The 14,030-nt window shown below is 37.9% G+C and overlaps 1 protein-coding gene across 2 annotated transcripts; it reads left to right on the forward strand.

Moving 5' to 3' along the window:
• The first annotated feature begins 59 nt into the window (after positions 1-59).
• Positions 60-12,024, forward strand: cbsb (cystathionine beta-synthase b). 2 transcript variants are annotated; one of them, XM_008401672.2, is made up of 15 exons: positions 60-1,322; positions 2,471-2,806; positions 3,185-3,291; positions 5,991-6,125; positions 6,206-6,285; positions 6,376-6,580; positions 8,178-8,269; positions 8,466-8,582; positions 8,664-8,748; positions 8,836-8,941; positions 9,679-9,750; positions 9,828-9,962; positions 10,149-10,257; positions 10,336-10,420; positions 11,186-12,024. In XM_008401672.2, exons 2-15 carry the CDS (start codon positions 2,478-2,480, stop codon positions 11,290-11,292), a joined length of 1,764 nt encoding a protein of 587 aa, XP_008399894.1. In that variant the 5' UTR covers positions 60-1,322; positions 2,471-2,477; the 3' UTR covers positions 11,293-12,024. The 2 variants fall into 2 exon arrangements, with proteins under 2 accessions (XP_008399894.1, XP_017163493.1); XM_017308004.1 differs by having other exon boundaries at positions 60-1,318.
• The last annotated feature ends 2,006 nt before the right edge of the window (positions 12,025-14,030 follow it).

Raw genomic sequence — 14,030 nt, forward strand, 5'->3', positions numbered from 1 at the left:
AAAACACAAGTTTTCATGTTTTTTTGACCAACTTCATAATTTGTTGAGAACGTTTGATTGGCTGTGCTCTTTTTTTTTTTTTTTTTACTTTGTCCTCTTTTTTACACTTTTTCCTTCCACTCAGCTTTCCATTAATATTCCTGGATACAGCACTCTGTTAATTCTTTGCAGATCATAACTCGTGCCCCTCAGATTCACACTGAGGTCACCCGGTGTGTTGWGTTTATGGCCATCAGCTGCTGTTCTTGCCCTGATCTGTTATTTGATTAAAAGTTCTGCTCAATTCTTGCAGTACTTTCATAATTTTGATCTAATTGAATCAAAATTTTAACTTTTAACCAGTAATATTTACGGATGGGCTGAAATTTCACCCTAATGTTAAAATAGCATTAATTTATTTATGTTTTGTGGCTTTTATGAATGCCAGCATGAACTTTAATCATCATTTAAATGCCAGTTTTGTAATGAAAGTAAGTGGTTATATCTTTGTAAATAGAAATGTACTGATTTATAGCCCATACATTTTTTGAACAAAAAGCGTGAAATTTTTAAATTAATTTAAAAATGTGTTTCTCTCAGGAATAAATATCAAATCGATACATGCTGCAGAAGATTTGAGGGTGAAAATTACAATTCAGTCCAAAATACACAATATTCTCAAGTTAATGACGTTAAACTTGGCAAACATGAACCTTCGTTGGGGAAAAAAGATGCATTAAAAGTAAGAACTTCATACATTTTATTAAATGTTTTAAGATAAGTAAACCTGAAACAAAATACTTCTGGAATTTACAGAAGAAAAAAAAAATTGAACAAAAACTAAAACAAGGACTTAAGTATTAGGAATGTATTTTCCAAATCTGAGATTATTTGTGAGTGGCAAACCAAATACTTAATTTTATAAGCTGTAAATTGATCYAAAACGAGACATAAACTCAAGAAGATTCAAAATCCTCTGAATCAGAACAATTTGTTTGCAAAGTTTTGCTTTACGGTGCCACATAGGTGGGAATGCTGCAGGGGGGAACAAGGAGTCCGGAGCCCCCCGAATCTAAACAGCCAAGAGATTTTTACTTCAGTTTCTCCCTTTGAGCGAAATCATCCTGCACAATGCAACACTATTCATTAAAATATCCCTCTTTAGTGGAGAGTGTAAYGTGTTGAAATGCAGAAGACTTGCATTCCCCCCATCAGTGCATGTCAGTGGTTTGGTCCCCTGCATAGAGCCCCCAACCCCCCCCACACACACTGGGTCTGGGAAGGAGCCTCTTTTGTGTGGAGCAGCCTTTGGAAGTGTGTCAGTGGCGCCCAGCCTCCTGTGAGTGAGTATCCTCTTTCACTGCTTCACTGGAAAACAAATGATGCAGCAGAATTTACTGAGACTTTATCTAAAACTTGTGCAATTTGGTCGAATTTTATTCTCTCCGTTTAATTAGATGTTTAAAACCTGTAAGGTTGACATAGAGAGAAACTACCTGCTTCAAAACCTGGACAAACTGTTCACACTGTCTTCTTTAGCTCAAATGGTAYATATGTGTGTTTAATGCAGCKTATTTTAATGAATTTAAGGTGCAGCTTCAAATGCAAAAACTAATTCTGATTTGCTGACTGCAACATGAGGTTGTTAGAGTTTTAGGTGAGTTTTAATTTTGGCTATAAAATTTAAAGTATGTTTTTTTTTTCTCCTAAACTACTTTTCAATTCAATTGGAAACAAATTAGAGCTTATTCCATTGCAATTAAATACATTCAATTACAATTGAACATATTTAAAAGAGAATGATTTTCCAGAAACCAAACCCTGGAAATGAAATACGTAATTCGCCATTTTTAAATAATTAACTTTATTTTTAGCCATTTTACAAAGCAGAAGCATAAAAAAAATAGATAACCTTTTTTTAACAACTTATAACAGCACTGTATGTGAATAATATATATTTTTTTGTACTTTTCATTAAGAAATGGGGTCAAATTTCATTAGGAGCACTGAAGATATTTCTGACAAAAAAAAACCGAAGCAGGAGGAAACGGCAGAATATTTTTGTGCTATCAGGAAAATGTMTTTTATAAATAAATTATTTGATTGGTAATAAAGCATTCCTCTATCGGTGGCATGCTGAAGAATGCATTTGTCAGCAGAGCAAGAACTGAAGGTCTTGTTCTTCTGACAAATGCAGAACCAGACAAATCATAAAGAGGAGCTGCACACTGCTAAAACATGACACAAGAATGTTTCCAATAGATAAAATACTTGGATGTTTTTGTAGCATGTAAAGCCCAATCAGGCGTACTAAAMACAAGTGTTTTTTCTCCTTGTGATCTATATGGAACATTTCTTTGTCATATGTTGGAGCAGAGTAGAGCTTATTTTAGTTGAAGACACAAAACAATCTGACTGTAAATTCATCCAAGCGTGTCTGCTGCATTTTAAAGCTTTTCTGTTTAAAGTTTAACGCAACCTTCTGCTGCAGGTGAGCCATGCCTTCTGTGTCTGGAAGCAAATGCTTGAAAGATGCTCAAACTCCGTGCGCAGACGAAGGAAACCTGCCGTACGCCGAGAAGAAGTGTCCCGTGGACGGAGCTGTGGAATTTTTCCCCGCTGCGCAGAAGTYGTCTGCACTCAGAGGAGACGACTGCATCGACGATGAGGACAAATCCCACCAAACGTGTGAAGAAAATGGTGCGAAAGAGGAAAAGGCAGAAGAGACGRCTGCTCAGATGAAGTGGATTCGTCCTGATTTACCCAGCAGATGCAGCTGGAGGCCGGGTGCGCCGATGTCAGAGTCCCCTCACAGCCAGCCACCACGGTAAGAGTCRCACCAAAACAAAAATAACCTGTTAAAGAGAAGACCATTCACTTTTTTTTTTCTTTTTTGAAGGTGTCGGGAGTAAAACAAAAAGGTGTGACAATAAAGCCACATTCTTGTCTTTTTTTGTCTGGTGTACTGTGCAGAAGTCCTAATTTGATCCATAATATAAGTTCATATTTTCACGAAGAAGAAGTCAATGATATAAAACATTACTGCTAAATTTTGAAAGCTGTTGTTTTAGGTGAGGCTCTTACACTCTTGCAACTCCTGTCTGTCCACATCTCAGCATCCATGCATGAAATATATTAAGGGCACATTGTGATGAAAACTGTTTGTCGACAATGTTAATAGTCACTTGTCTTCTGTTTGCTGCAGCATCAAGCCGCCAAGAATCCTCCCCAACATCCTCGGACACATTGGACACACACCTCTGGTCCGCCTGAACAAAATCCCAAAGGAGTTTGGGTTAAAGTGTGAAATGTGTGAGTGCAACATGACACAGCCGCACAGGAGTCAGATCAGCTTCTAGAACGGGTTTTGAGGACCGCTAAAGATTGGGAGGATGGCAGAGATGTCATTGGATCCACATGCAACCTGAAACTTAAAGAACGACTAATCTAAATAAAGTCTAAATACTTTAGATTCTATTTAAGTTTATGATGATAACGGAGAGGGAAATGCTCCCTTTCACAGCAAAAGACACATTTCTTCACCAACCTTTTGAAAAACACCGCTGAGTTTTACCTGCGAGCCTTTCAGAGAGTCAGTCCAACGTTAAAACAATGCATGAAGGCGGAATAGATGCTTTTGGAGTTGGTGACACCACAGTCATCCTGTTAGCTTCCTGCTTACCTCTTACACATCCAGCATCACACATATCATGGCCTTAAACTGGGAGCTGGTACTGATGGGGTTTTGTTTAAGGAGGCAGTCGGGTCCAACGGAGAGAAAGGTGAAAATAAAAGGCTCTTTGTTTCTTGGGCCAACGGAGAAAAACACACCCATAAAAACAAAACGCAACGTGAAACCTGAAAACATTCAGGATGCCTGGTGCAGAATCTCCTCTGCTGCTTCACAATTTGCTGAAAAAGAGAAKATTTTATATCRCCTKGCAAAAGTTTTCAACCCCCTTGAACTTTACAAACAAAAATCTTCACTGAGGATTTTATTGTCTAAAACCAACACACAATACCTTAAAAGTGTGAAAAGGAAAATAAACKTTGCGAGTTTTTTCAGTTTTTAGTGAATAAAAACCTAAAAGRTTTGGTGTGCATTCCAATCCAAATCTCTTTATAACAACTATGTATACGGACTGAGGTTTGATAAGTGATCAAGCAGCATGTTGAAGACCACTAAAGAGGCCCGCGGTAAGTCTGGAGCAGCTGCAGAAATCCACRGCTCAGGTGGGATCACTAAGACATGTTTAGCTCAGAAACACGTGGATGGAGATGCGCTGCACCAAACCTTTTGGCCTCAGAGATGAGAATGACACGTCCCAAAAGACTTAAAGCTGTTGTTGCAATGAGAAGTGGATCTACAAAGAATCAAATACAGATGGATGGCACAATTTAAACACAAAAAGGTAAAACCATGTAGCTTTTTCTTCCATTTCAAGCTGCCTTAATCCCATCTGTGTGAGATATGTGGTGCAAGAAACATGTAAAAGAGCTTCATGTTAAGAATACTTGCTTGCTGCCTTTGAGACCAATTAAAAATAAATTTCCTTGCCTTACAACCAGCTGCTCATATTTTTAATTAAGTTCATGAAACAACACAAGACGGGTGAGAGAGAACTGTTAGACATGAAGTTGCATATTTCTGTATGAAGATTGAATCAGAGCTCATCTCATCTGTCGCATACTAATCGTAAAGACATTGTTGGGTTATATTAACTGTGATGCATTTCCAAATTATATTCGCCAAGAGTTAATTTATCTGAGGCCTCAGCTTCTCGGGCTTCACTCAAAAGCTCTCGAGATTCAAGTAGATTCTCGCAGTGYTGGGGTTTGTTTGCATATTAACAAAAGTTKTCGTTTTCAGACTCGCACTATAGAGTCCCTCTGCAGCTCGAATGCAGTCATGTGAGCTGAGAGCCCCGGCAATATGTAACCCAGAATAAAAACCCTCCTCCAAAAGAAGACCACCAGAAAATGAGCAGAACAATATAGGCATTATCTGCTTTCCGTCCCTTTACAATGCTTCGTTGACTGAACTGAAGGGCTGCAGACCCAATTATAATTACATACACATGCACTGGATGCTTTGCTGCGTCTGACCCCGAATTTGTGCTTTTCAGGAAGAYTGCAGTTGGCTGGTACATGCAGCAGCTTGAGGGAGCGTGATATTTACCCAACGGAGATGTCCTGCCTGGTTATCTGTTGGCCCTTGTTGATGCCACAACCAAACCTCAAGTGAAAAATTTAGATTTGAAGATTAAGCTGTTTTTTAATTAGCTCTCTCTGCTCTGATGCCTGGAGCCTYGGGGAGGAAACCAAAAGAGACATAATTAAATGTTTAGCTAAAAACAAAAGTAAACRTGCAGCTCTGGAAAAAATTAAGAGACCACTTGAAATKATCAGTTTCTCTGATTTTACTTTTTATAAGTACATGTTTGAGTAAAATGGAGATTGTTCTTTTATTCTATGAACTACTGGCTTTCAGACCTCAAATAATGCAAAGAAAACAAGTTAATATTCATTTAGATACAACAACACTAATGTTTTAACTCAGGAAGAGTTCAGAAATCAATATTTGGTGGAAAAAAAGTAAATATCTTAGCAACTTTACCAAGTRGGATTTATTTGGGTCAATAAGGCAAGACAGTTTATTTGCATAACAACTTATTACAGAGTTATTTAAATGTCATTACAGAAAAAAGACAGGTAATGGAAGTAATATGCATTAAAAACACAAAACGCATAAAACCCAAAATACACATTAAAGAACCGCATCACAAATTWAAATTTTTAATCTGTTTCTTATTAAAGGATTAATCAAAATCCATGGTTTTATCTTACCCCTTCTCTTTACTGTTCRTACAGCTTTATTTCAATGCCTCCTAAAAAAAAAAYAWAAAAACRTCACATTCCTACTTCTTTAATATTTTGGATTTAAAAAAAAGAAGTGAAAATGACACAAAATGYTTCTCATTATTATTTCATTTTTATGTCTCCTGGTTTAGTTGCCAAGTGTGAGTATTTCAACGCAGGAGGCAGCATTAAAGACAGAATCACAATGCGGATGGTGGAGGACGCGGAGGAAGCCGGGATCCTCAAACCGGGGGACACAATCATTGAGCCCACCTCCGGTAACACAGGTGCTTCAACAAGTCCTCCACCTAACTGGGATTGTATTGCTTGACGGCCCCTGTAAAGCACCAGTTTTGTCTACTTCTAGGAATCGGACTCGCTCTCATAGCGGCTGTGAAAGGCTACCGCTGCATCATCGCGATGCCCGAGAAGATGAGTATGGAGAAAGTAAAGTGCTGCTTCCTGCATTAAGTTATTTTTTATTTTTTTATCAGACTGTCGCTCAGCGCAGGCAGCTGATGTTCCCCTGTGTTGTAGGTAGATGTGCTGAAGGCTCTCGGGGCAGAAATTGTTCGCACTCCTTCATCTGCAGCTTTTGACTCGCCAGAGTCTCACATTCGGACAGCTTGGAGAATAAAGAGCGAGATTCCCAACTCGCACGTCCTGGACCAGTACCGTAGTGCCAGCAACCCCCTGGCTCACTACGACACAACAGCTGAGGAAATACTGGAGCAGTGTGAAGGTTTGTTTTTCCTTTTAGTATGAAATATGTTTATAGTGAACTWCTGTGCACATGTCAGTGTTTCATTTACTCTCCTAACATTATGGAACGTTTAATGACTTTAATTGCCCAGTCAATTTCAGAATAAATGCAGCAGACACATAACTGAAATGATCTTTTTAGGTCTTACAAAGTTACATGTTCAGGGTTCATGTGGGATCTTATCAGAAAGCAGTCAAACCTACTATTATTATTTACGTATGCACTATTTATAGGGCATGKTTCTACCAGCTTTTCACTTTTTCTAACTAAGATTTTAGCCTGTTCAACCATCCATTTTCTTGTCCCTTGGTGGGGTCGGGAGGTGCTGGTGCCTATCTCCAGCTAACGTTCTGGGCGAGAGGCAGGGTACACCCTGGACAGGTCGCAGGGCAACACAGAGACACACAGGACAAACAACCATGCACACACACACTCACACCTAAGGGCAATTTGGAGAGGCCTGACAGTCATGCTTTTGGAGGAAACCTGTGGGAGGAAGCCGGAGTACCTGGAGAAAACCCACGGATGTACAGGGAGAACATGCAAACTCCATGCAGAAAGCCCCTGCYGGGAATCGAACCCAGAGCCTTCTTGCTGCAAGGCAACAGCTCTACCAACTGCGCCACTGTGCAGCCCGTTTTAGCCTGTTCTTTTTAGCAGAATYGAAAAAAGTACCTAACAGACTAAACAGTTTTGCATCTTTATATTGCTAGTTTTAAAAATCAATGTTTCTATGTTTAGAAACTATGTCCATAAATTTTATGATTAATTTCATTAAATTTGAATCTTGTCTTTCTCCGGTTAAACTCATAAAYGACATTTTGATAAATTAAGAAAATATGACTAGTTTGTTGTAGCTTAAGCAAACTAGTTTTAATATGTTTAAAAACRTAATGCATTTCTTGAACTTGAATATTTTCTTCTACTGAAATTTATTTGTTGAATTCACTGTTATAGATAACGAATCGAATTAGAAAAATGTCCTGTGAAAATGCATGTGAATGCTGTAAGCTGAATATTTTTAGTGAAAATTGAAGAAGCATTCAAAGTAAGACTTTCAGAAAGAAAGAGAAGCAGCTGAATAAAGAAAAAGCCTGCAAAACGCRAATAAAAACTGTAGAAGAGGAGTGAAAACTTACAGTCAATGCAAAAATCCCACCAGCAATTTATACGCTAAAATGAGCTAAAAAACTCAAGCTAGCGTTAGTCTAGTCAATATGCTAGGCAACATGCTAGCCTAGGTTAAGGCTAGCATGTTGACCTACAGTAACATCCTCCATGCAGTGTGAAAAACCCACGTGAAAGCTAAAATGAGCTAAAAAGCTAAAACAAACTAAAATAATAATAATAGCATCAATCCTAGCACTAGCATGTTGACCTACAGTAAMATTTTCCATGCAGTGTGAGAAAAGAACAGAAGCAAAGAAGGACTAGCTTTTAAACAAGCTAACACGGTAGCACCAAATATAAATCACATTAACAAAAATTCCAAACCCTGCATATTTTTTAACATGAATAAAAAAAWTWAAAAAARGATAAATAATTACTTAGAGAGAAATGTGATTTTTCCTTTCAGGTAAACTGGACATGGTTGTAGCTGGAGCAGGGACCGGTGGTACGCTCACAGGCGTAGCTCGAAAGCTGAAGGAAAAATGCCCCAATGTCAAGGCAAGAGCTACATTAAACCCACACAAACCCACTCAMTAATGATTTACCAAGAAATGCTGCTTTGATTTTATGTTAGTTAACAACAAAACTAAAACATTTTCCCCAGGAAACACACATTTTAAATGATATACATGTATTTTCTGCTCATTTATAGATGAYCAAGTCTGTAAGTGCTTCCTTTGTAATTTGTTTGCAGATAATCGGTGTTGATCCTGAGGGCTCTATGCTGGTTCACTCAGAAGAGCATCAAAGTGCTCATTTCGAGGTTGAGGGCATTGGATATGACTTCATCCCCACGGTGTTGGACAGATCCGTGAGTGTCGGTGTGAATTTGGAAATTTAATTAGTTTTCAGCTAAAATACAACTTCATTTTTCTCTTCATCAAACCTCCAGCTTGTCCACCAGTGGTACAAAGCGAGCGATAAGGAAACATTTAACATGGCACGCAAACTAATAAGAGAGGAAGGCCTCCTCTGTGGTGAGTTTGGACCTCTGCTCAGCTTAGCATGTTAGCTTTTTAAAATACTTTTTGTGTTGCTTTGCATTAAATTTGTTGACGATCCAGGTGGGAGTTCTGGCTCAGCGATGGCGGCAGCAGTGAAAATGGCTCAGCAGCTGGAGGAGGGACAGCGCTGCGTGGTCATCCTGCCAGACTCGGTCCGCAACTACATGTAAGAGAATAAACAACGTTATAATGACCAAAACTCCGAGATAAGACTTCCATTATCACCACCCACCGTCTGTTTGACCAGAGATAAAGTGAATATTAATTCACATCTGTATTTTTAAGGTTCTAATCGTTTATTTTTAGAGTGGTTTTGTGCCAAGAATATATCTAAACAGTTTAAATTTGATTCTGGCTTTGAAGCTTTTCCAATCTTCAAACTCTTAACAGTATTTGACACAGATGGGAAACAGGAATGAGCCAGGAAGCCTTTATTGGTTGCAATCTTTACCACTAGATGTCACTAAACGTTTTGTTTCCATTCAGAGATAAGAATAAATGCTCAACATTTTGGTCATCATTTTGTAAGACTTTACAATGTAAGAGAATAGTTCAGAGTGTAAGTTAAATATGAGTTTGTTTAGTCCTGATGATATCGTCCTTTTTCTTTTAAATGACAATACACACCTTAATATTTAATTGGTTCATCAAGGCTGTACTTATTGCAAAAATGTGTACTACTAATAGTAATAAAATACATTTTGCATGTTAAGGTGGTAATTTACTATTTATCGTAAGGCACAAATTAGTAAAGTAGAATAAAAAAAGATTATGAGACGTTTTGTGGGATAAACTGCATCATGATGACGAATGTGGTTCAATCTACTGTCTGGTAAATACTAAACTTTTAGTTTATTACAATGAGAAAAAAAAAAAAAACTACCTGCAGGATTCAATCTCCAGGTCGAAGTTCCTGTGCGATCAGTGGATGTGTGAGAAAGGTTTCCTGGAGAGTCCGAATGAGATCAAACCCTGGTAAGAGTGAAAAAACAACATCTCTCCCGTTTGGGTACGATGTGACAGCTGGATGTTTTAACATGTTTCCGCTGGAGGTGGTGGAACGTGACAGTCCACAGTTTACACCTCTCCACTCCGCTCACCTTCGCTCCATTCCTGTCCTGCCAAAAAGTCATCAAGGTCCTGAAAGAGAAGGCTTTCGACCAGGCGCCAGTCGTCAGTGAATCTGGGTAATGCTCTTTAGGTTTTATTTGACTGGAATCATTTGATCAGATTGTATTAAATCTTAGGGTGTTTCATCTTTTAACAGCACACAGTTGTGTCTTTTATGAAACTGCCTAAAACTTGATTCTTCTTTTCAAAAATGAAAAAACAGTATTTTGTTTGAATATTTCTTGATTCGTGTGGTTCTGCAGTGAGGTCCTGGGCATGGCCACTCTGGGAACCATTCTTTCCGGTGTGCAGGATGGAAAAGTCAAACTATCAGATCCAGTCAGCATGGTGCTCTCCCAGGACTTCAGACAGGTCAGTCTGGTGGTGGAGACACTGAATCCTCTACAACATGGACGGCTAACATGTTTATTACAACATGTTTGCTTTTAGGTGCGCCTGACGGACAACCTGGGGAAGTTATCCTGCATCCTCAAAACCCAAAACTTTGCCCTGGTGGTGGATGATCAGACCCAGAGTAAGAATATTTTTTGTTGTTTTGAAACAAACAAGCATGTTTAGTTAATTCACTACTTTGTGTCGACTTACTGGTACGACTACGGTATGTTTTCTACATAATTCTGCAAATGCTGAACCTTTGCAACTTTGCGAAAAGAAATTAATCCAAAATTTGCTTTTTGGGTGTTTAAAATCATTATTGCCTAAGTGGAAATGCTTTGGAATAGATGCATATTTTTGATTATTTAATCATCTGTTCTCATTTTAATCTGTTTAAAATAGATTTTAAAGTAAAATATAATTTGCTTAAGGTCAGTAAAAGCATTAAGTTGAAAGTAACACTATAATTTGACTCACGTTTCCATTTGACTGAAGTGAAACAGAATCCAAGCTTGAATTTCAGAGAGGCAATTATTGGGAAGGTATCAAGAATTTTTCACTTGATATAAAAAAAAAAACAGTTTTGTTTTTTCAATTAATTCTCCTTTTATGTTGTTTACTGTAAAGTCTTTTGATTGTAGCTTCCTTCATTTCCTGTCAGAAACAAAGTCTTTGGTTGAATGTTAATAATTTGTACTTTTTAAATCTAAAACTGCCAGGTGTATGTATAATCTTTGGTCTACCTGCAAATCACATTTTAATGTTTCACCGACAGAGATTTTAGGGCGGAATTTTGCTTTCATAAAAAGAAAATCGGATACCTTTTTACTCTTTTTCCAGTTTCACAAGGATTTCTTTGTGTTTAAACCAGTGTCACCAGTGAGATGTTTCTGTTTCTGTCCAGACGATGCGGCGGGTTCAGTTTGTCCGAGGCAGAACGGGTTTGGCATTGCGACGGCGATCGACCTCCTGAACTTCATCGCCACACATGAGGGACAGGATCACCCATAATCCTCCTGTTCGCCGTCACGCAGTCAAGCAGCGAGTTGTTTGGAGGTTTTTACCTCCTTAATTAGGTTGTTTAAAAAGAAAAAGCCAGCTCAATAAAATGAAAATATTGTGAGGAATTATGCTTCATTTAGTCACTTTGTTTTGTTTGTCCACATTGCAGTAGATGTAAATACCTTAAAAACATTCAATGATTAGAATATGATTGATAGGCAAACTTTATACACTTCAGTTTTATGTTACTTTTATGAAAAGTTTGTGGAAAAATTGCAGATTAATATTTCTAGTGTGATTTGTTTTATATAGTTTAGGTATACACAGATTATTTAAAGTATTTACATGAGCAAAAGAGTTGATGTGATCTCTGTCAGGATCAGTTATGGGATTTGAATCTTGTAATATGTAAAACATTAATGATAAAATAGACACTCTTCAACTTTTTTCATAACTAATGAACAATGTTTCGTGTGTTTAAATAGATATTGTGCCCCTCCTTCCAGTTTTGTTGCTGTATTTGTTTTTACTCTATTTGCCAGGTAAAATGTTTAAGTTTTTTTTTTTTTCTTGATAGATTCAATGTCGCCATCTGGTGGTAAAACTTTAGCCAAGAGAATTACGGAAGTGTTTGAGTGTGAAGTATTTTGTTGCACATTTAAGCTACTTTCTGTTTGAATTTATGTTATTTTTCAGCTGAATTAAATATAGTAAAAAAAAAAAATAAACATGAGTAATGTTTCAGACTGAGTTTGTTTCTCATTTGAATTTCTTTGGAACATGACACGATGTGTTGCTTTTAGTTATTTTAACCAACAGGTTATGTATGTTGGAGGCAAACTTTGTCAAGTGAACAGCACACTGTGGGTTAAAGATCAGATTTTTTTAAAATTGATCATACATTCACGAATCCCGAAACAGGATGGAGTGTCTCATTAAACCACAAGAGGGCATCATCGTCACGAAACAGAGAGACGGACAGCAGCACGGACAAACCTGCGTGACGTTTTAAAAACATATCCTTGTGTGAACCGAGCCCCGAACTTCAGTCATTTCTGTGATGAATTCAATCAGCAGTTGTTTTCCATTTTCGTCAAATTACTGCTGAAAGCCTTTCTGTGATTCAATGTGACTCTGGGGGAGAAAAGTGGCTCAAAACATTGAGTTTAAATAATCTCATTTCATCTTTCAACTGTGAAAAGCTTTGAAGAGACCCTAGGGAGAGAAACATGCCAGGCCTCACTATAATCCATTTAAAATTCATCATGCCCAAGTCTTATTAATTGATTAGATTTTATTTGGTGTAGTTGTTGTCTTATTGTTCTGTATTCAATCATCTCTTTGTTTTGTTATTTTTCTTTTATCCTTTTTTTTTTGCATGACTAAACCACACGATTCCTGAATCAACTTTGTTCCTGACAATCAGACATTAAAGAAGAAGACAGTTTTTATTCGTGGGTCTTTGAGCATAATAACTTTGTTTTTTTAAAGTAGATTTGGAGGGAAAGAAACAACTGCTTGCCTTGACCTTTTCTATTCATTCCCATCCAATGATAGTTCAGAAGAAAGGTTTCTCTTTTTAAAGAAATTGCTCATTTCCTAACTTCCTGCAGCAGATAGCTGAGCTACACTGCTAATACCGACCTGTTTGTGAACATAAACAGCAAATAGAGGTTTGCTTTTAAGTAACCAACAGAACCCACAGTAATGACTAAAGGAAAAAAACACAGTAAATACATTGTTGTGAAGAAGAAGTAAAAGTCTGGCAACATGAAGTGGACAAAATAATCTTTAAATCTTTGCTTTTGTCCTTAAGGCCAGAAGAAAAGCAAAGTCACTGGCAGCCGTTGTTCTGCAAAATGTTACAAAACGGTTCCTAAAGCTTTGGTGCTCAGTGATAAACCTTCCTGGAAGAGGCCGGCCTCCCAAGATTGCTCCATAAATGCATCAGTGACAGAAAGCCTCACTAAGTCAGGGTTAGTGTTCATGATTTAACTATTACAGTCATATTCAGTAAATTACCTGATGAGTCTCATGTGTACCTTTTGAAAACAACAACCTTTAAACAGATCTTAAACTTATTCATTCTGTTTTTAAAAAGTTTTTTTTATTGATCTGATGTAATATACTAATTTTAAATGTCATTTTTTGTGAACTGTAAGTGGAAAATCATCATGATTAATAGAACTAAAGTTGCGTGTATATGATGTGTTTCACTTGGTGATAGTTACTGAAGCAAATCGACTTTTCAGTGTTATGTTATCGAATGGGTCTGTAGAAACAGACCAGGCAAACAACGGTTAAAGCCACTTATGACCAAAAGGATGGGGGAATTTTCCTGCTATAATCCAAGAGCACACATTTTCAGTCTGAAACCAGGATTTCATGTCTTTCCTCAAAACTTCTCCTCGTGCTCAGACTTTGTCTCTGCTCGGACTCTCTGCTCGCTTTTGAAATGCCTTTTGGCACAGTCTCCTGGCAACCTCTCTGCCAATAGAATGAAAGTGTTGTACTGGGTGCATTTGCTTCCTTCTAGCGGGTGTGCCTGTGTGGCTACTATCGATTGTAGCAACCTGCACCACCCACTGGATGTAGAGAGAAACAACGAAGTCAGCTTTCTGCTCCGTAACACCCTAAAAATCCTCAAGCAGTACTACTGACCACTAACAGCTACTGATCGCTAACAGCTACTGACCGCTAACAGCTACTGATCGCTAACAGCTACTGACTGCTAGCAGCTACTGACC

Source organism: Poecilia reticulata, linkage group LG2, assembly GCF_000633615.1.
Source record: "Poecilia reticulata strain Guanapo linkage group LG2, Guppy_female_1.0+MT, whole genome shotgun sequence".
Lineage (NCBI taxonomy): Eukaryota > Metazoa > Chordata > Actinopteri > Cyprinodontiformes > Poeciliidae > Poecilia > Poecilia reticulata.